At 49.8% G+C, this 21058-nt stretch overlaps 1 protein-coding gene across 3 annotated transcripts in view; it reads left to right on the top strand.

Moving 5' to 3' along the window:
• VIT (vitrin) overlaps positions 1-21058 on the top strand; it is a 96072-nt gene that overhangs the window by 61843 nt on the left and 13171 nt on the right. For 2 of the 3 annotated variants that reach the window (XM_036334865.1, XM_036334863.1), the window contains 3 exons: positions 4372-4416; positions 6263-6325; positions 11454-11601. In XM_036334865.1, the coding sequence (XP_036190758.1) occupies positions 4372-4416; positions 6263-6325; positions 11454-11601 (256 nt within the window). The remainder of the gene's footprint in view (positions 1-4371; positions 4417-6262; positions 6326-11453; positions 11602-21058) is intronic. The other variant, XM_036334864.1, reaches the window with a different exon arrangement.

Here is a 21058-nt window from a genome sequence, read left to right as displayed (position 1 = left end):
AAGGAAAACCTGAACCAGGGCATTTTCATCAGGGGGCAAAATGAGGGAAAGAAAGCAGACTGCTGGCTGCATGTGGATCGGCCAGCCCAGTGCAATCCCCTCCGGTACCGAAGGCTGATGCTCCGGGAGCTGCTCTCCGGAAACCTGCGGGTGGGTGGTGTCAGCCTGGCCAGGCTGCCCGCTGCTCAGCACCCCCGCCCGGCTTCCCTTGCCGACACGCCCTCCCCACATACTGCGGGCCTCGGCGGCTCAATCCAGGTCACCCGAGTTGTGTTAACCTCTAGAAAACGTCTCTTGGCTTTGTCTGTTCTGTCGAAGAGAAAACTTCTGCCGGCCCAGACACCCCAGGGCTCTCCTGGGGCTGGTCTGCTTGAGAGGCCCCGGACCTGGGCAGCCTAGGCTCTTGCCACTGGAATCAGGCACGGCCAGGGGCACCGCCAGGGGCATGGTTGGCAACAAGACCTATCTCCAGGCCCTACTTTCTTTTTCTTTTTTTAAAAAAAATCATGTTTTTATTGATTTGTAAGAGAAAGGGAGAGGGAGAGAGAGAGAAACATCGATGATGATAGAAACATCGACTGGCTGCCTCCGGCACACCAGGGATTGAGCCTGCAACCAGGGCATGGGCCCTGACCAGGAATTGAACCGTAGCCTCCTGGTTCATAGGCTGATGCTCAACCACTGAGCTATGCTTGGCCAGGCTCCAGGTCCTACTTTCTACTGTCCAGCAACCCAAGGTTGTTGTCAGCCTTTGACCACATTCCCTTTTTCTATCCTCCATTTCTCCTCCATCCTCCTCCTGCTCCCAATAATCACGTCCGCTCTCGTTGACCCAACAGATGCTCCCAGCTCCCTTTCTACCCTCAAATCCTACCCACTTCTGCTGCTGCTCCCCCTCCACCATCATCGCTGCAACTTTGCTCTGAGGATCTCAGATCCTCCCAGCGAGCCCTTGGCCTCGACCAGCCGTGAAGCCCCGTCATGGCTCCTGCAGGTGGAGGGCACCCCCACCACACACTGTGGATAACGGCAGCCCCTATGCCAAACCCCCCCTCCACCAGGGCCCTGGGAGTCGGACAGGAGCCACCTGTGCCAGCCTGGTGGCTCCCGCCCTATTCGGAGGTGGAGGCAGGAGCGGTGTGCTCCTGATGACTGACATTAGAACTGGGTGACTTTCCTTGGAACCATCCTTTTGCCCTCTGAGCTCTGTTTGATCAATGAGCTTCGCTGGCCTGGAAACCTAACCATGGAGTTAATGTTGTCTCCATGGGAAAAGGGCAGCCAGGTCCCAAACAAATACCCCGTACCGAGCTTTGGAGGGTGATCTGTTTGTAAACGGGGCCTGTCGGCTTCACGGGTGTGATGGCTCATGCCCAGGCCTCAGATGGTCCTCAGCCTTCTCGTGGCTGCAGCCCCCAACAGCCGCAGCTGCTCTCTGCCTGCTTCCTGGGTTCCCACAGCCAGAGGAGAGGAAGCTCAGGGGAAATGTGCAGCCCCTGCTGCAGGAGGCCAGGCCCAGCGAGGGGGGAGGCGTGGGGGGAGGCATGGGGGGAAGTGTGGAGGTTCCCCAGCTGCCTCTCAGAGCGCCACCTCCTCCTAAAACTGCACCCCGGGGAGTCACTGGGGAGAAACCGGGGAGCGGCAGGGCCACCTGTGCTTCTGTCCCATAAACCTTTGGCGCCGAAGGGCCCTGTGTTGCAGCTCCCGCCTGGGTCCCCTGCTGGTGACTTCCAGATGTGCGGCACGGAAGCAGCTGTGACCACTGCACGGGTCATCACTGGGGTCTTAGTGCGGGAGGGTCCGGGCCCTCTCACTGCAGGAGGTGTGCCAGGGAGCGAGCAACTCAGGGGCCTACCCACGTGCCCTGAGACACTGACGCAATGACTCATCGCGGGCCACAGACGGTGGCTAAGTGCAGGCCCAGAGCCGCCTGCTGGCCTTGAGGTTCGCTCTGCCACTCCCTGGCGGCAGTTTCCTCGCTGTGAAATGGGAACATCGTCGTACCGAACTCAGGTTCTTGTGACTTAACCTCCTCTGGTGCGTGGTCAGTGCCTGACACCAGGTACGCTCTCAGGAAATGCTAATGTTTCTACCTTGTCACTATGGACATCAGTCAGAACCAATACTTCCCTTAGACACTGACTGTCCCGATGAGACGACCAAGCAAGAACTGTCACAAAATTAACTCCTTTTTCAGCAGTGACTGACACTCCAGAATGATTTTGATACATTTACCTCCATGTGAGGCAGGGTGACAAGTCTTTTTTTTTCTTTTTAATATATTTTTATTGATTTCAGAGAGAGGAAGGGAGAGGGAGAGGGAGGGAGGGAGAGAGAGAGAAACATCAATGATGAGAGAAAATTATTGATCAGCTGCCGCCTGCACGTCCCACACTGGGGATCCAGCCTGCAACCCAGGCACATTCTCTGACTGGGAATCGAACCGTGACCTCCTAGTTTATAGGTCGACACTCAACCACTGAGCCACGCTGGCCGAGCACAGGTCTCTATGACTTCAGCTTCGCCGAGGAGACTTAAGGTCAGAGAAGATGGGCGAGCCCCGCAAGTGCCTGGCTAGTGTTTGGTAGCCCCAGGATGGGTCTTCCAGCTTCTTTTTCCACACCACCCTTACGCCTCAGCACAGGAATACAAATGTTCTAACAAATTTACTTCCTTCTCACTACAACCAAGTCCAAAAGCACCAAGTCTCAGCTGTCCAAACATTTTCCAGCCTCGGCTTTTGGATAAAAGTGATTTGGTTCAAACTTGTCCCAAATAAATGAAAGTGGCACCAACAGGACAGGCTTCCAGGACAGGCAGAGGCATGGAAACGGTCTCTCCCCGGCTAAGGTAACAGCACCCAGCATTCTAATTCTTCATAACCTTCAAGGTGCTGAAAGCCTTGGGCAAAAACAGATGTCACCAGCACCTTTTTTTTTTTCTTTAGGGAAAGGGCAAAGTGCATGTTTTTACCAGTAGGTGGCAATAGAGTTATAAGGCTAAAGAAGCAGGATGTTTAAACATATAAATCCTAAATATTTTGAACCTGGCAATCATCTCACTCAATCTGCTAATGTTATTCACAAAGGAATTAAGGTTCACAGAGGGCATGTGACGTGCTCAAGGTCACACACCTGGTTAATGGCTGAGCTAAATTAAACTCAGCTCTCACCATTAAATCAGAATGTGCAAGAGCACAGAGTGACTTGCAAAACAGCTTGCCATCTTAAACGTGTGAACAAAAACACCACTTCTTTTGAGTGTGTTAATACTTCCAGCAGGCAGTAACAGTGATGGCTTTGAGAAAACAGTTTGTTACACCCTTAGCTCTGGGCTTTCTGAGTTGGAGTTGGGTGGGGGAATAGGGGAGGGAGGGAGGGAGGGAGGGAGGGAGGGAGGGAGGGAGGAGGAGGAAGGAAGGAAGGAAGGAAGGAAGGAAGGAAGGAAGGAAGGAAGGAAGGAAGGAAGGAAGGAAGGAAGGAAGGAAGGAAAGGAAAGGAAAGGAGGGAAAGAAACAGCTGTTTGGGTGTCTTTTTGAGGCTTCCTAACATGCCAGTGTTGCCTCCCAGCCCCTCTCAACCATGATTCCCCCAAACAGGTCAGGGACTTGGGGGGAGGAATCTCCCCTTCCCAACCACCCTTTCTACTTTATCAGCCAGCACCAGTGCGTGTGTAGGGGGTGGGGGAGCATTAAATATTTTACTGCAGAAGGAATGCCAGGTGCCGCTTGCTTTATTCTGCGTGAGGCGCACAGTGAGAAGCAGAGCCTCAGGAAATGAGTGCCTGCTCCCCGAAGGGCCCACATTTCTCCTGTGAAGTCCCAAGGAAGAGAACACAAACAGATGGCGGGTGAGGCGAATGCACCTAGAACGTTGGGTACACGCTGTGTTTAATTGGTGCGGAGGGAGGGATGGCGGATAAAGATTTCAGATGGATACAATGAAAATTTTCCTCAAAGTCTCAATAGTCCAAGGAAGAATTCACTACTTTGGTTGTGTAATTAATGAGTTCCCCATCTCTGGAGGCATTCAAGCACTAGCCATCCACTCACTCTGGTAAGGATGCTAGGCAGTGTTTAGGTTGGATGACCTTTTAGGTTCCCTTGAATCCCAGGATTCCTACTTTTCCATGATCATTCATGCACAATGAGAGGAAGAAAAGAGCAAAGGTGTTTTTGCCTTGGCTTCAAGACCTTTCAATGGGAATATCCCACACATTTCAGGCTGCTTCATCCAAAAGTCTGCCCCCTGCCCTGCCCCTTCACTGAACTTCTGACACCGTTGGAAAAGGTGATCATCCTGGGGGGTCACTTGAGAGAGACTGCTGGTTCACCTACATAACAAGTTTGTCTCTTTTTACTCTGAAAATCAGGGGACACGGACTTGTGGAAACCTGGATCGGTCCTTTTAGATGCAGGTAATTATGCAGCCCAACCTCCTCACCAAGACCAGATGGAGATACATAGGATTCAGAACCAGGGAGTCCAATAACCCAGCCGGGCCCAGAGGCCAGGCCCATAGAGAACAGCCTCAGCGCTTTCACCTCCCACATCAGGGTCTGATGACCACGCACAGGGCACCTGGCAACTCCACAAGAGCCTGGGCTAAGGGGGGACATTATAGCAAAGCAGAAAAGCAAACTGTGAAGACACAGAACCAGAAGGGAGTGCGGTCCCTGCTCCCAAAATGGGTTTGGACCAGTGGTTCTCAACCTTCCTAATGCCACGACCCTTTAATACAGTTCCTCATGTTGTGGTGACCCCCAACCTTAAAATTATTTTCGTTGCTACTTCATAACTGTAATTTTGCTACTGTTATGAATTATAATGTAAATATCTGATATGCAGGATGTATTTTCATTGTTACAAGTTGAATAATTAAAGCATAGTGATTAATCACAAAAACAATATGTAATTATATGTGTTTTCCGATGGTCTTAGGCGACCCCTGTGACAGGGTCGTTCGACCCCACCCCAAAGGGTCGCAACCCACAGGTTGAGAACCGCTGGCTTAGACCCTCTCTCCATCTGGACGCGCTTGACTTCCTTCTGTTTCCCCTTCCTGCTTTGCAAATGGTACTGAGGCTTTCCCTTCACCTGAAGGAACAGTGCTCACTGTTCGCTGCCTTAAGTGTTTGAAGCTGTAGCAATAAACCGGCCTCTGGCTCTCGGTGCAAGAGCAGGACGGACAGAGTGCAGGAGAGGACTTAGCCTGGGGACTCCCATTTCTTCTCTCCCTCCAATGCGGAGCCTGGGCAGTTTCCCTGAGAGGCTCCTGGCTGAGAAAGGCCCGCAGATGCCCAAAGTGAACTCTTTAAATGACGTGAGGCAGTGAGATGAGTAAGCTGACCTTTAATGGGAAGATGAAATCATGTGCTTTGCAAGTTGGAAAAACGAACAAGCCAGGAGCAAGCTCACTGCCGCCAGGAGTGGGCAGAGCCCCCAGCCCCTTCCCCCACTGCCGGACTGGGAGGCTGGGGGCTATTCTGAGCATCCTCAAAACAGGGAGACCCACTTCCGGTGCAAGTTTCCCTCTGCCTGTGAGGTCACTGGCCTTACCAAGCCTAAAAAGAGTGCTTATGTACTGTCTTTAACTCCTTAAATGATATATTTGTGATGTTGGCTCCCATGTAAATGGCTTCTAAAAAAAACAACCTGCGATTGAAATTCCGGTCATACAGCCTCTCAAAGCACAAAGCTGTTTTGCACCTTTACTTAGAGGGGCCACATTTTAGATCCTCTTACTTGTTTGAGTTACTTGTACCTTCTCCACCCCTCTAGACTCCACCCCCACCCCGCAGGATGGTCCTCCTTGTGTCTCAGCCATCTTTGTTCACTGACTCAATCACCAAATGTCAGCTGAGGACCTGCAGGTGGTGGGCACCGTGCGGGTTTATCACGAGCGAGGCACGGGCCCACCCCTGGAGGTTTTCATAGTTCTGCAGAGGGATGAACTACAGTGGCAAAGCACCTCATGCTTTCAGATAAGGAAACTAAGGCTCAAATGAGTCAGTTAACAGCAGGAGACAGAACTCAAGTCCGACTTCCAATCCCTGTGAGCACCAACTGTGTCTTTAGTGGACAGTCCGTCAATACTAATTTCTTCTTATCCCTTATGATGGGGGTGGTGAGGAGAAGAGCACAGCCAGCGATAAGCCAAGCCCCCTGAGGTGGGTGCGAATACCCATTATGTCCCCATCGCCCAGGGTAAGGCCAGATGCTTCCTGCCCTTCCAAGTCACCAAAAGTTTACTGCTTTTTCCAGGATTTGTCCCAAATGAAGAAACAAGCACACAGCCTCTGGACCCTGCATCCCAGGGAGATCCAAGTAAGTTAATTAACAGCTAGAAACCCAGAGTGGCTCTGACATCTGATCTGCTCGCTCCTCTCTTCCCACTCACTCCCACCCAAACCCGCCTCTTTCCTACCATGGATCTGCTTACCTCCTCTCTTCTGTCACTTTGTTCTAAGGGGAAAGGGAAGGCTTGAAGGATTTAAACTTGCTGTGTGCATGAGGGGGAGAGGATCAGCTGCTTGAAACATCACTATGGCAACAGGGTAGGAGGGGAGACAAGAGCATATGAAGAGAGGAGGCTGGCCAAAGGACAGCGGTCCAGTGGTCCAGTGGAGATGAAAGTAGACAGAGCTCAGAGTTGCAGAGAAATAGCAGATTCAGTAGATATCAAGAAGGGAGCATCTACAGCGTTGGAGGAGGAGGTGCAAGAGAAGGAGCAATTAAAGATGATTAGAGCAACTAGGGATGGTGCTGCCCTGAGGACCCCAACAGGGCAGGTTGGGGCAGGGAGGTTGTTTAAGTCTGTTTATCTTCTGCAAAACACTGGGAGTTGACTACCCAGACTACCCTGACACAATGTTCAGACGGAACAGCCCAGCCAGAAACTTAGAGTTGGAAGGTGATGAGCTATGGCTCAAAACCAAGCCTATGAAACAGGCAATATGACCTAGGACTTATACCTGAAGAACTTTAACACTAAATAGGTGGAGGAGAAGCCACCTGAGGATACCAGAAAGGAGGGACCAGAGAAAAAGAGGAAAGCCAGGAGGGAGTTGGGTGTGCAAGCCAAGGAGAGCATCCGCAAATTCCCCCAGAAGCTTACTATGAATCAGCCACCACTGGGCTGTGAGGCTCGATCCCACTGTGTATGAGAATCATCTGAGGACACTTTTAAAAATTAAAGATGACCAATTCCTGCCTCATACCTACTGAATCTGAGTCTAGATCTTGCTATTCCAAGTGTGGTCTGGGGACCAGAAGTGTCGACATTGCTTGTTAGAAATGCAGAACGCCAGGCTCCCGAAGCAAGTGGTGACTCTGCACAAGAATTTCTGAGAAGCAGGCACAGCCCACAGTGCCTCCCGGGCTGAAGCTGCCTACACGGCTGAGACTCACCCAGGGTTAAGAAACACTGGCCTGATGGCCAACACACAGCATCTTACCTAATAGACAAACATGGTAATTGACCATACCTTCGCTACGCCTCCCATTGGCTAATCAGCGAGATATGCAAATTAACCACCAACCAAGATGGCGGCCGGAAGCCATGGAGCTGCAGCAAGCAGGAGGCTTGCTTGCTCCAGTGATGGAGGAAGCAACAAAGTTTCAATTATAGAGGGTAAATAAACCCCAGATACCTGCTTTCAGCCGGCTGTGGCCACGGACTGGAGCCTTGGGTTGCCCCTGGCGATGGAGGAAGCCAAGCCCTGGCAGCTCTGAGCTCCACACCAGGTTACAAAGTTTCAATTATAGAAGGTAAATAAATCCCAGAAAAAAAAGAAAAAGAAAAAAAGGAGAGGCTGGGAGCTTCTGTCGCCGGGGAGGCTTGACCAACCTGAAAACGGGCCTCAGCCCCTCACCCAGACTGGCCAGGCACCCAGTGGGGACCCTTACCCTAAAGGGGGTGTGGCCAGCCTGAAAACAGCCATCAGCCCCTCACCTAGGCTGGCCAAACGTCCATGGGGTGGGCTTGACCAGCCTGAAAACAGCCACCAGCCCCTGACCCAGGCTGGCCAAACCTCCATGGGGTGAGGGTCCCCACTGGGGGTGAGGGGGCTTGACCAGCCTGCAAACAGCTATCAGTACCTCATGCAGGCTGGCCAGGCACCTCAGTGGGGACCCCCACCGTGAAGGGGGTGTGACCAGCTGCAAACAGCCATCAGCCCCTCACCCAGGCTGGCCAAGCACCCCAGTGGCACCCCAGTGGGGACCCCCACACTGAAGGGCAAACCAGCCGGCCCCCACCCATGCACCAGGCCTCTATCCTATATAATAAAAGGGTAATATGCAACTGACCCTAACAGCAGAAAGACTGGGAATGACTGAAGATTATGACACACACTGACCACCAAGGGGCAGATGCTCAATGCCGGAGCTGCCCCCTGGTGGTCAGTGTGCTCCCACAGGGGGAGCTCTGCTCAGCCACAAGCCAGGCTGATGGCTGCCAGTACAGCGATGGTGGTGGGAGCCTCACCTGCCTCCTCAGCAGCACTAAGGATGTGAGACTGCAGCTTAGGCCTGCTCCCCGCTGGAAAGTGGACATCCCCGAGGGCTCCCGGGCTGCCAGAGGGATGTCTGATTGCCAGCTTAGGCCCAATCCCCCGGGGAGTGGGCCTAAGCCAGCAGGTGGTCATCCCCTGAGGGGTCCCAGACTGCGGGAGGGCACAGGCCAGGCTGAGGAACTCCCCACCCCACCCCACCCCCCAGTGCACAAATTTTTGTGCAATGGGCCTCTAGTTAATCAATAAAACTGTACCTTGTTGGAGAAAACCAAAACAATTAAGAACATGGATAGACTGATTCCTGTAGACAACATACCTTACCTTTTCTTTCTAGTCCTCCATTCTCTACCATAACAAATCATTCATGCTAAACATTTCATAACCCACTTCCATCCTTCAGTATTGATCTCATCTCAATATGAGAAAGCCACTAGGTCTCAGTGAACACATGCCTTGAGACGGAACCATTGTCATTAGATCATTCTGGGAAAGGGGGAGCAAAGGTGACCCCAATATCAGCCATCAGGCTAGTGAGCAAAGAGAACTACCCAAGAAGAAAACCACCTCACTTCCTCAAAACCTAGCTGCAAAATGAACATGCCCATCCTGAACACAGTTCAATGTAAGAAATAAGGGGGGGGGGGGGGGGAATGGTCTTTGCAGAACCAAATCAGAGGCTACAAAAACCATGGATTCTACTTTATACATTTTAAAACAAAATCTCCTTTGGCTCTTACTCTAATTAATAGTTACTAAAAAAAAAACAAAAACAAACAAAAAAAAACACACACACACACACAACAGAAAACAGTATTCATTTTAAAAGGTGCATTGAACTGCTCAGCTGACACCTGGAAGGCGAACGCTCTTCAGGAGTTACTTCTCAAACTTGACTGTTCCCACAAATCACCTGGAGACCTTGTGAAGAGGCAGGTCTAACAAGATGGGCTATAGGTCTGGGTGGAGCCTGGGAGTCGCATTTCCAGCAAACCATAGGTGCCAGGGGGCAGCAAGCCCTGAAGACCACCAGTGCCACCTGCTGGCAACAATTCACATTGCAAGCCCAGGCCTAGGAAAGGAGCCGACAAGCCATAGAGCAGTTCCTCTTCTCTTTTGCTTTATCCCAGGCTTTAGTGCAGCGGTTCTCAACCTGTGGATCGCGACCCCTTTGAGGGTCGAACAACCCTTTCACAGGGGCCGCCTAAGACCATCCTGCATATCAGATATTTACATTACGATTCATAACAGTGGCAACATTACAGTTATGAAGTAGCAACGAAAATATTATGGTTGGGTCACAACATGAGGAACTGTATTTAAAGGGCCAAGAGGTTGAGAACCACTGCTTTAGTGGCATCTTTCATCTCCACTTCCTGACTTATTTGCTTCTTCCAATCCTCATGTCAAGGGTCATGCTGAGGCATAGGCAGTTTGGGGGCAGCAAGGACAGGGCAGGCCAGCTGAACAGGAAGAGTCAGCAGGCACTGTCCAGGCAAAAAGGAAGTAAAAGTTTGCAAGATCCACTAATGAGCTGAGGCACCGACTGCAGCTGGAGCGGAGCCAGCCAGGCCCACAGAGGTCCCTGTCAAAGCCTGCTTCTCTGGCTCAGATTGCCACGAACCACCCCACCCCACGGCAATAAAGCACATTCTCACATGTAGCTTCTCCCCTTCATCGGACAATTCTGTGATCTCTCTTTATTAAATATTTCTCACCAATTCTGCTTAAAACTGTGTCAACTCATGCCCATTTCTTGCTTTCATGAAAAACAAAAAGAACAACAACAAAACCACATAAAAACCCCTCGCTGCCTACAGAGCTTCTCCTCCTCTGGTCACAGGGAAGCACTGCCCATGCCGTGCAGGGAAGAGCAGCCGGCGGCCTCATGGTAACCACGCAGCAGCTCAGAGAGACCCAGGCTTGTCTGGGCAGCGGCACCACCCACCCACAATACTCCAGCCCGGAAACTCCTATCTTTACTGCCTCTCTTTTACTCCCCATCAAACTCGGTTTTGAAATACGTTGTCTCCTAAATTGCAGTCATTAAATAATTCATTCCTCATTTTTTATTAATCAAAGGGCTGTCTACCTCCCACAAGAAACTCTGATCAGCATGGAATAATCAGTTTTACCATACTGAGAGGATATCACTTCAGCCAAGAGCGAAGAAGACACTAACTTTTATCCGTGTATGTGGCAGTCCACAATTTCTGGTTAGCATTTGAAAGGATGAAGTAGCTTGCAGGCCCACTGTCCTCCCCTCCCCCATCATAACCTTCATATATGCACAGAGGTCCAGAGATACTAGATGTAACTGTCCTGCTCATTATCACAGCTAAAAGAAAGGAGAAAATCTAAGATGGCTACAAACAAGCGCTGGCATCTGTAGATACATGTGGGTGATGCTATGGTTGCCTCACCCAGAGGAGTGAAGGGGAAGATTGCTATCAATTTCTCATCCTGTAATTCCTGCCGCTCAGCATTGGCTTTGCAGGTTCTTTCGCACCTTTATAAAGACCCAACATATAATTCTAACAGGTTAGATGGAGAGTAAAAGACTACAGACTCCCAAGTGTCAGTCTCAGTGAATTCCCATGTCCGGGCTCTGCGCTTCTATGGTCTGAGCCTAGGACACGTTCTGAGGGCCTTCCTAGGCTTGACTGGAGGTCCCTGCTCTGAAGTCTATAACTATGGCTGATACCGAGATGCTAAAACAGCTGTGGTAATAGTACTAGCCCACACATCCAGGACCTTGGTGCCCAGTGAAAGTCTGTATCGGATGTAAATAAATGGATAGACCCTGCATCTTGCTACTTCTTTTTACCTTTTCATTGAATCTCGGGGAGCTCTGGTGGAGAAAGAGGGGGGAGAGCGCATGCATGCACAGGTAAGTGCAATGAGAGATCATCAGAATAACAGGGCCCTCTTCCACTCCTCAGGCTGCAAAGTTGACCTGGCGTTCTTAATTGACGGGAGCTCGAGCATTGGCAGTCGTCGCTTCCGAATCCAGAAGCAGTTCCTGGCTGACGTTGCCCAGGCTCTTGACATTGGCCCGGCAGGCCCCCTGGTGGGGGTTGTTCAGTATGGGTAAGTGCTATTCTAATTCAGAAACCAAGAGAAGTCACATTGGCTTAATTTTGTGCCACAAATAATACCAACACATCCATGCGCACAAACTCATTCTCTGCCCTAATACTCATGTAAATGAAAAGGGACTGAAGCGAACCAGATGCCATCTAAGGAATCTGAGATTCCAGAAGGAACAGATTATTGAACACTTGTAAGTGAATGGCATTTGTACTTGTGATTGGTGGGGAAAATACTGATTTGGGAGTTAGGACCTCTGGGCTCAAGTCTTAGCTGAGCTGTGTGACCTTGAGCAAGGCCTCCACCTCCCGGCATCAGTTTCCTCATCTGTAGATCACGGTGGACTCCTTTCCACCTTGACTATTCGAGCATTTGTTTGAGGGGCTGCACCCTGTGCTCCCACATATAAGGAAGACGCCTAGACAACATGGTGCTTTAGCCCGAACTCTTTCTCCAAACACCCCGAGGCCTTTGCACTGGTCCTGAAGAGCTGGCCAGGCAATGTGAGACTGGGCGGGAAGGGGAGTGGCCCCATCACTCAGCTGAGCACCCAGGTGACTATCCCCAATCCGTTTTATTATTTTAGGGGAGAAATTGAACATTCATATCCACTTCTGATCTCAACCTCTTCTCTTATTTGGGATAATAATCAATTTTATTTCAGATAGGAATAGGTTTCTCCCTAAAACAGATACACAGATTTTTTTTTTTTTTAAGTACTTGAAATAAAATTTAATAGATTCTTACGACATTTCCTGTCGTTTTCTTTTTTTTTTTTTAATTAAATCTTTATTGTTCAGATTATTACATTTGTTCCTCTTTTTTTTCCCCCCCATAACTCCCCTCCTCCCAGTTCCCGCCCCACCCTCCGCCCTCACTCCCCACCCACTGTCCTCATCCATAGGTGCACGATTTTTGTCCAGTCTCTTCCCGCATCTCCCACACCCCTTTTCCCCCCCAGGAATAGTCAGTCCATTCCCTTTCTATGTCCCTGATTCTATTATAATCACCAGTTCATTCTGTTCATCAGATTATTTATTCACTTGATTCTTAGATTCACTTGTTGATAGATGCATATTTGTTGTTCATAATTTGTATCTTTATCTTTTACTTCCTCTTCCTCTTCTTAAAGGATACCTTTCAGCATTTCATATAATCCTGGTTTGGTGGTGATGAACTCCTTTAGCTTTTCCTTATCTGTGAAGCTCTTTATCTGACCTTCAATTCGGAATGATAGCTTTGCTGGATAAAGTAATCTTGGTTGTAGGTTCTTGGTATTCATCACTTTGAATATTTCTTGCCACTCCCTTCTGGCCTGCAAAGTTTCTGTTGAGAAATCAGCTGACAGTCGTATGGGTATTCCCTTGTAGGTAACTGAGTTTCTTTCTCTTGCTGTTTTTAAGAGTCTCTCTTTATCTTTTGCTCTTGGCATTTTAATTATGATGTGTCTTGGTGTGGTCCTCTTTGGATTCCTTTTGTTTGGGGTTCTCCGCGCTTCTTGGACCTGTAAGTCCATTTCTTTCACCAGGTGGGGGAAGTTTTCTGTCATTATTTCTTCAAATAGGTTTTCAATATCTTGCTCTCTCTCATCTTCTGGCACCCCTATAATTCTGATGTTGGTGCGCTTGAAGCTGTCCCAGAGGCTCCTTACACTATCCTCGCATTTTTGGATTCTTTTTTCATTTTGCTTTTCCGGTTGGGTGTTTTTTGCTTCCTCGCATTTCAAATCATTGACTTGATTCTTGCGCTCCTCTGGTCTGCTGTCGGGAGTCTGTATAATATTCGTTATTTCAGTCCGTGTATGCTTAATTTCTAGTTGGTTCTTTATCATAACATCGAGGGTCTCATTAGATTTCTTGAGGATCTCACTACATTTATCGGCGGCTTCTAAACAGTTCTTGAGAGACCTTAAAAGTGTGGTTCTGAACTCTATATCTTCCATTGACAATTTTGTCCTGTTTCTTTGTCTCCGCATTTTGTTATGCTTCCTTGGTGCACCCCCTAGTGGTCTTTGTTCGAAGTCTTATAGTTAAATCTTGATTGTTGTAGCTAATTCCAGGGAGGGTTTGACCTCCAGGCCAAGTGGCTATGAGAATCAGCTGTGTCAGCAGTGAGAGAACTTCTGTCCTCTAGGGAGGTGCTAATCTAGCCTTTGCCTGAGGCTATCCGGCAAAAGCCTCTGTGCAGGGCTTGGGCGGGCGGGTCGAACAGGATCAACAGGGTGGGCCAGAGAGAGCAGTTATGGCGGCTCTCAGTCCTGTCCCCAGGGGCTCTGCCTCTCTGAGTCCCAGCACCCACTGCAAAGTTCAGAGAGAAAGCTGCACTCGCTCTGACCGAAGCCAGACAGTCCCGCTTCTCCTGTTTGAGTCTGGGTCCCTAAAGACTCGCCCGGATCTGGAGCTCAGAGACTGCGACTCCCTCCCGATTGAAAACGCCAACCGCGCCCTCCGCCGCCAGCCCGCTCCGCGCACTCCGCACCTCAGAATTTGACTTCAGCACTGCGCCTCCTCTGAGTGTCCGTGTGCGTTTCTCTTTCCTCCTAGTTGTAGGACTTCCACTCAGCCAGCGTTCCTGTGGTTCTGGGTGATGTCCCTTCTGTTTTTTGGTTTCACTTTTGAAGTAGTTGTTCAAAGCAGCAAACTCCGGCGTTAACCTATGCCGCCATCTTGGTTCTCCCTCCAGATACACAGATATTGACAGATAACAATAGAAACATGAAAAGATCAAGCAAGCACAAATCTCAAAATCTCAAATAATAAGTGGACTTTTAATCAAGAGACATTCAGGGCAGGATAATTATCTCCCTTTCCACAAAGGACCATCAGACACAGCATCACACACACACACACACACACACACACCCCCTGCAGCTTAGACTCGAAGGGGACACTAACCTAGACCTCGGTGCCTCCTGCTCAGAAGCGACAACACAGCTTATTTGCTCCTCCTGAAAAGGGACAGCACTCACACCTGCCAACACCCGGGGCTCTCCAGACCCTGTGAACAGCTCCTGAGGACTCCTCAGAGCAGGTGGTCACTGAAGCTGCTACCTGAAAGACACGAGATATTTATGTTTGAGTTGTCAAAAGAAATAAACAAGAATGCCTTTTCCTAAGAACTATAACACAAGCATTTAGAATTAAATTCCAAGAGCACATTTAGCACTATCTTCTCTTTCTATGAAGAAAAAGTCGATAAGTGATTCTTGTCTATAGTTAGAGTCAAATATGTGCAAACAACCAATGCTTACAAATGCTAACTCTCAACGTCAAATGATCTATCTTGAGGAATTTAACGTGAAATAGGAAAATACATTTTTTGGGTCATTGTTTTCTTGTTTTCAAAATGTCAACCTATTTCATTCCTGTGTCACTTTTCAAAGATAGAGAGTGGAGAGCGAGCTTCTCCAGGGAGGAAATGGAAGTGCTTTTGTGCCAGGTGTCCATGGTCCATTGTACTGGGAGGGGGGGTGGGGGGGGATCTAAAGCTTGCTGTGTCATCTTGCATTAAAAATAGCTGCTTTAAAGGCTGTGTATACTGAGACTGATCGCATAATATGAAAATAAAGTGATAACTATGTCAAGGAGAAGAAAAAATGGCAATATAATGTTGTATGGTGATGAGAGAGAGCGTGGATGAAAGAATAAGTATAGCAGGGAAGGAAAAACAATTCAAGAAAGACTCCGTCCCCTCAAGAAAACCCCAAAATTCTTTTCCCGTGTTTTCCTACTGTGAACACCATTTGCAGTTAAGAGTTTATCTCCCATGCTTTCCAGTTCTTCCTTCTAAAAATGCCTTCGCTATTTGTCTTCTTCCCCCCCCTCCCCCCACACCTGAGTCCCTTATTAATTTGGAGCACAGAAGGAAAATAGGCCTGTTTTCCTTCACTCAATTGCTCATACAAACTAAGCCATCATCCTCACCCTCCTACAGCCACAGGGTGGAGTGGGAAGCACAATGACCTGGGGACAGGCTGTCTTGAAATCTGGCCTGAGTCCCGCTCTGTGACTTTAAGCAAGTCACTTACCCTCTCCATGTAAGTGCTGCCATCTGCAAAGTCCAGGGTGGAGCAGATGATTTATGGGGGCTCTGCCAGCCCTGGCGCCCTGTAATTCAGGGACTGGCTCTGCACTCGGAAGACATCCCATAAATGAATACCTGGGGCTAACAGACTGGACCAGCCGCCTCTCCCTGAAGCCTGGATTTCCCTGTCGGTGGATCATCAGTAATGAAATGCTGGCATGCCCTACGTTACACACCCACCAGTGGGCCGTGAGGAACACAACTATCGAAGGGGGTGATGAGAACGAGCTGAAACTGCTTTTGATTTCAGCGGCCTGTCTTCCTTGCCTGGGTGGGTCCCCTCCATCCTTTCTTTCTTTGTTTTTTGTTTTTTCTCTTTTTCTTTTAATCCTCACCCAAGGCTATTTTTCATTGTTTTTTAGAGAGAGTGGGAGAGAGAGGGGAAGACAGAAAGAAATACAGTGGGGCCTTGACTTACAAGTGTCCCGACTAACGAGTTTTTTGAGATACCAGCTGTCTTTCCGCTGATTTTTTGCATTGAGCTGATAGAGTAATTTGAGTTAATGAGCTCCTTAACGAGCTCGGTCTCTGAACGAATTAAACTTGTAAGTCAAGGCCCCACTGTAACAATGTGAGAGAAACACATCGATTGGTTGCCTCCTGCATGAGCCCCGACCAGGGCCCAGGCCGAAAAGGAGCCTGCAACCGAGGTACATGCCCTTGACCTGAATCGAACCCAGGACCCTTCAGTCGGAAGGCTGATGCTCCAGCCACTGAGCCAAACCGGCTAGGGCCCCTCTATCCTTTCTTTACCAACCGGTCTAGGTGCCTAGAGAGGGAGGCAGTGGGGCAGGAAAGGGTAGGGAGACAGAGGTAGATGCCACTATGGGGCCTGTGTTTCTGGAAAAGGAAAAGCAGGCAGGCCAGCAGTTGGCACACCGGGAAACTGGTGCCTCTCCTGGCACTTGGGGCCCTCGTTACACCCCTGGGAATCACAGCGCACTGGGCCTGGGGAAGCTCCTGGCCCCACCTCCTCGTGCTATCGTGAGGAAAGGAGGCTCTGAAAGAAGTGGGCCCCCCTCAAGAGCCAGTACTCGAAGGGGAGGCTTAGGTTGGGCAGGAGCTGGTCGAGGAGGGAGGCCCCTGAGCCTCGGAATTTCCCCTCCTCTCCGGCTTCTCACTCCACTAAGTTAGCGGCCACTGGCCCACGAGGTCCCAGGAGGGTTCCTGCCCTTGGTGCTTCTTAGGAGAGCTAAGTCAGGATTTACACTTTTATGTCTAAAGTTAGACTTTTAAATTTAGAGTTGAAAAAACTCATACTAAGTATTAACAGAAATAGAAGACAGTGCTAAATGTGTTAATGGAATAGAATTCTAAAAATACTTAGGATATCGTTCTTATGAAAAGAAGGCAAATAAGAAATAAAAATACAAGAAATATAAACACGGTCTGATTTGCAAAATGCAATGTTCATCCCACATTCTGACCCCTGGGTCACAAAGATCTTTGGGGTACAAGAAACAGAATACCAGCCCTGGTAGCCCAGGTGAAGGGGGGACTTATGTCACAGGACTGCCAAGACCATGGTCATCCCCTCCCTCCTCCTCCTCTCCCTGCATCTGTCTGTCTTTCTATTGGTCCACTCAGGTCTCCTCTCAGCAGGCCAGTGTCGCCCTCTACCAGGCTCTTGGGTTCTATTCCCCATGACTTCACCTTGTACTGAGTTCCACCGTTGATACCGGCACGCATTCTTTCCACAATCATCACACACCTCCCGTAAGAGAGGCTGCGTGTGAAACAGACTCAGAGAGGGAGAGCATCTTTCCCAAGGACAGACAGTTAAATGCATGACGGCTGGGGAGAGGGCAGGTATGAAACCTTGGGTGGACCCCTAAAAAGTCAAGCAAAATTGACTTCAAAGCAGAGATTTTCTCACCTGCCAGAAAGCTTCTGAAGCTTTCCGCCAGACTGAGGGCTGAGGACTGAGACACTGTGCTTGAACGAAGGCCAGGGATCAAGCCCTCATCTTGCTCACACATTCTGCTTTAGAATTACACAGCCAACAGGCTCGTGATGGATCTTAATACCGACAGGAACGCTAAAGGGCTAAATGGGAGAACGGCCAGAGCAAGCAGCTCTTAGGCGAACTCCCGCAGACGGAATGAACAAGGCCACGCGGCTAGTGTCTGGGCTGCAGCCTGGATCCACAGGGATCAACGCCCCCTCGACCTTCCATAAGATTTCATTCGAGTCCCCAATTGCAGTACAAATGGAACAGAATTGCACATGTTCTTTTTAACTTTGTAATCAACCCTGGGATATCAACAGTGGAAAACAGTTGTAGAACAAAGCAAAATGTTGGTGTTTCTTCTTTTAAAAATGAAATAGTTGTTTTTTTTTTTTCTATGACAGCTGCCCTGTGCTTTAGGGAGTGGCCCTGAGTTGGGCTGCATCTCCTGTCTCTTCTTGTCAGCCCCAGACCGAAGACCCTGAGGGAAGAAGTGAGGTGTCAGGTCTGGTGTGGGAGGCAGAGTATTGGCCTCCCTACCCCGAGCTGTCCACATCCAAACCCCTGGAACCTGTGAATATGCTGCCTGCCTCGCAAAAGGGACTTCGTAGGTGTGATTCAAGTTAAGGACTCTGAGATGGGAGGTTATCCGGGACTATCCGGTGTCCCAATCCAATCCCATGACTCCTTAAAAACAGAGACCCTGCCCCAGCTATTGTCAGTTAGAGGGGGAGGCTCTGGGAGGATGACCAGGGATGGGGCTGCAGGCGGTGAAGGTGGAGGGAGGGGCATGAGCAAGAGACGCAGGCGCCTGTAGAAGCTGGGAAAGACGAGGAAATGGATTCTTCCGAGAGCCTTCACAAAGGAAACAGCCCTGACACCTTAGTGTTAGCCTCAGGACATCCACGCTGGAGTTCTGACCTCCAGAACTAATAAGTGTGTTGTTCGAGCCACTGAGTTTATAGTCATTTGTTACAACAGAAGTAGAAAGCAAATACACCGAATACACCAGCAAGGGGGACCATTCTGTCACATTCTCTAGAATCTGCATCCTCAGCAGGTGGGAGGCCCCGGGCATGACACACAGCAGGTGGGGGCCACAACCACAGGACCGGGAGGGACCCTCTGGGCCCTGACTTCACATTTAAAAATGCCGAGGCCTGGGCCTCACCCCAGATCTATTCAACCAGAATCTGGCAAACACCCAGAAGTCAGTATTTTAATCTGCAATTCCACCTCCAGCCAAGGCTGAGAATCACCAACTGCCAAGAGGGAAGGGACTGCCCAGCTTCCCGGTACAGAGTGGCAGCGCCCAACTGGAACGCAGGCCGCTTCGCACCCCACACACTCGGTGCTATTTTTACCCCCTCGGCCTACTTCACCTTTACAGGAACTAACAGAACCCCAGAGCAGCTGCCTGTCTTCTGCCTGGAAGGGGTGGGGGGGGCTCTCCAGGGCCTAATGGCACTAGCAAAGGCCCACCGTGCCATCCCCTCCCCGCTGAGACAGGCAGGCGAACCCTTGAGCCAACTCCTCAGGGACAATCTCAAAGCTGAGTGAGCTGTGGATACAATCTGCACAAAAGTCGAATCCTTTTTCTATTCCCCAGCATGCAGTTCTCCCACAGGTACAAATACCACAGGGCCTGCATGTGACTTCCTCCGCTTCCACCCAAGGGCTCCTCTTGGACTCCCTCTGCACAGGCACCGGGATCATTTTCCCAAGATCTCCAGACCCGAGAGAAGCAGATGATCACCACAATACACACTAGGACCACTTGGGGAGCTTCTGAAAAATCCCACTGTCCAGACCAAACCTCAGATGAATTAAGTCAGAATTCCTGAGTGGGGCATCACTACTCCTCAGCACTCCCCAGGTGATCCCATTGCACAAGCAGAGAATGAAGGCACAAGTATCTCCTCAGGCCTGTGCTGTCCTCAGTGAATCCCAGGCCCTCCCACCTCTCTGGAGGGCCCTAGGAGCTCCACCCCCTCCCTTTCTTCTTGGCCTTTCTCTTCCTTGCTCTAGACTCGTTCTTCTACTCCCTTCCTCTCGTCACCGACAGCTCCTGTGCTGATGTTCTGGATTCTTACAGCATCCAAGACACTGCTACTCAAAGCATGATCCACAGTAGCATCCCGGAGGCTGTTGAAAGGCAGATCTCAGCCCTCACTCAGATCAACAGAATCAGAATCCCCAGGTGATCAGATGAGTTCAGGAAGCTCTGCTGCCAGGACATTCCCTGGCCCAGTGTGAAGCCGCAACCAGCACGGCTAGGGTTCCGGATCTGAAGAAAGGGCCGACGCACAAATGAAAACACTAGACAAGAAATATGAATTTAGAAATCATGGGGGAGCCATGATAACTTCCCTCTAGCAGAGAAGCTCCCTGAAAACTCGGTCCCTCTGCTTGAATACACATTTGCTTTTTAGGAAGGCAAACAGGCATATCAAAGGTAAAGTTCGGTAAACAGTAAAAGGATTATCTGATTATGGCAGTGGTCGGCAAACTGCAGCTCGGCAAACCGGGGCTCGCGAGCCACATGCGGCTCTTTGGCCCCTTGAGTGTGGCTCTTCCAAAAAATACCGGCTCTTCCACAAAATAACCTACTTCTGCACATGGGCCACAAAGTTTCAATCGCACTGTATGTGCGCGCCCACACATGGTATTTTGTGGAAGAGCCACACTCAAGGGGCCAAAGAGCCACATGTGGCTCTCTAGCCTCGGTTTGCCGACCACGGGATTAGGGGATTGCCTTGAGCCATTTGGCCAACAGCAGGGCAATATTATGCTGATTTTCAGCCCTGCTGAATATCAAAGTCCATTAGCCTTCTAGTGGGACTTTCGCATTAATATGCTAACTACTGTTGGTCTTTTCCTCCAGCAGCCCAGCACTTTCCAAACCCTAGGACACAGTTACAGACTAGACCAGCGCCCCGAGTTCCTCCCAGGCCAGCAGATTGCACACCTGCCTTTCCTCCTGCAGGAAGAGGCATGTAGGTGGTAGACGGGTAGAATTACTGTTACTAATTTTAAAAAACACTCATCTAAAACTGAATTTGGTTATAAGTCCCTGCTCTCCATCTCTGATCCTGGGAAATGTGAGAAAGGCCAGTATCTTTTCAAAAGGGGCAACTGGGTTGGCCATAGTGCTCAGCCCTCTGAGAGCCTGGGGCAGAATCATTTTCATCTCAACCAGGTTCTGCCTCCAGGGGCAAGTCTGCCACCCAACCTACAGCTGCCAGCATGTCCTTGGGCACCAGGGACACCCTAGAACATCTTCCTGATTTCACAGGCACGGTTCATCTCAGACTAAGTCCATAAATCACCACATTTTAGCCGTTAAGAAAATTAAATATAATTAGGTTATTTTATTGTAACCTTAAGTTGATATCTTCTTGAAGGAAACGATTTTGAAAGGTTCTT

Source organism: Myotis myotis, unplaced genomic scaffold (genome assembly GCF_014108235.1).
Source record: "Myotis myotis isolate mMyoMyo1 unplaced genomic scaffold, mMyoMyo1.p scaffold_m19_p_14, whole genome shotgun sequence".
Classification (NCBI taxonomy): Eukaryota; Metazoa; Chordata; class Mammalia; order Chiroptera; family Vespertilionidae; genus Myotis; species Myotis myotis.
The sequence above is the reverse complement of the archived record's forward strand: the minus strand, read 5'-3'. Positions and strand labels throughout refer to the sequence as shown.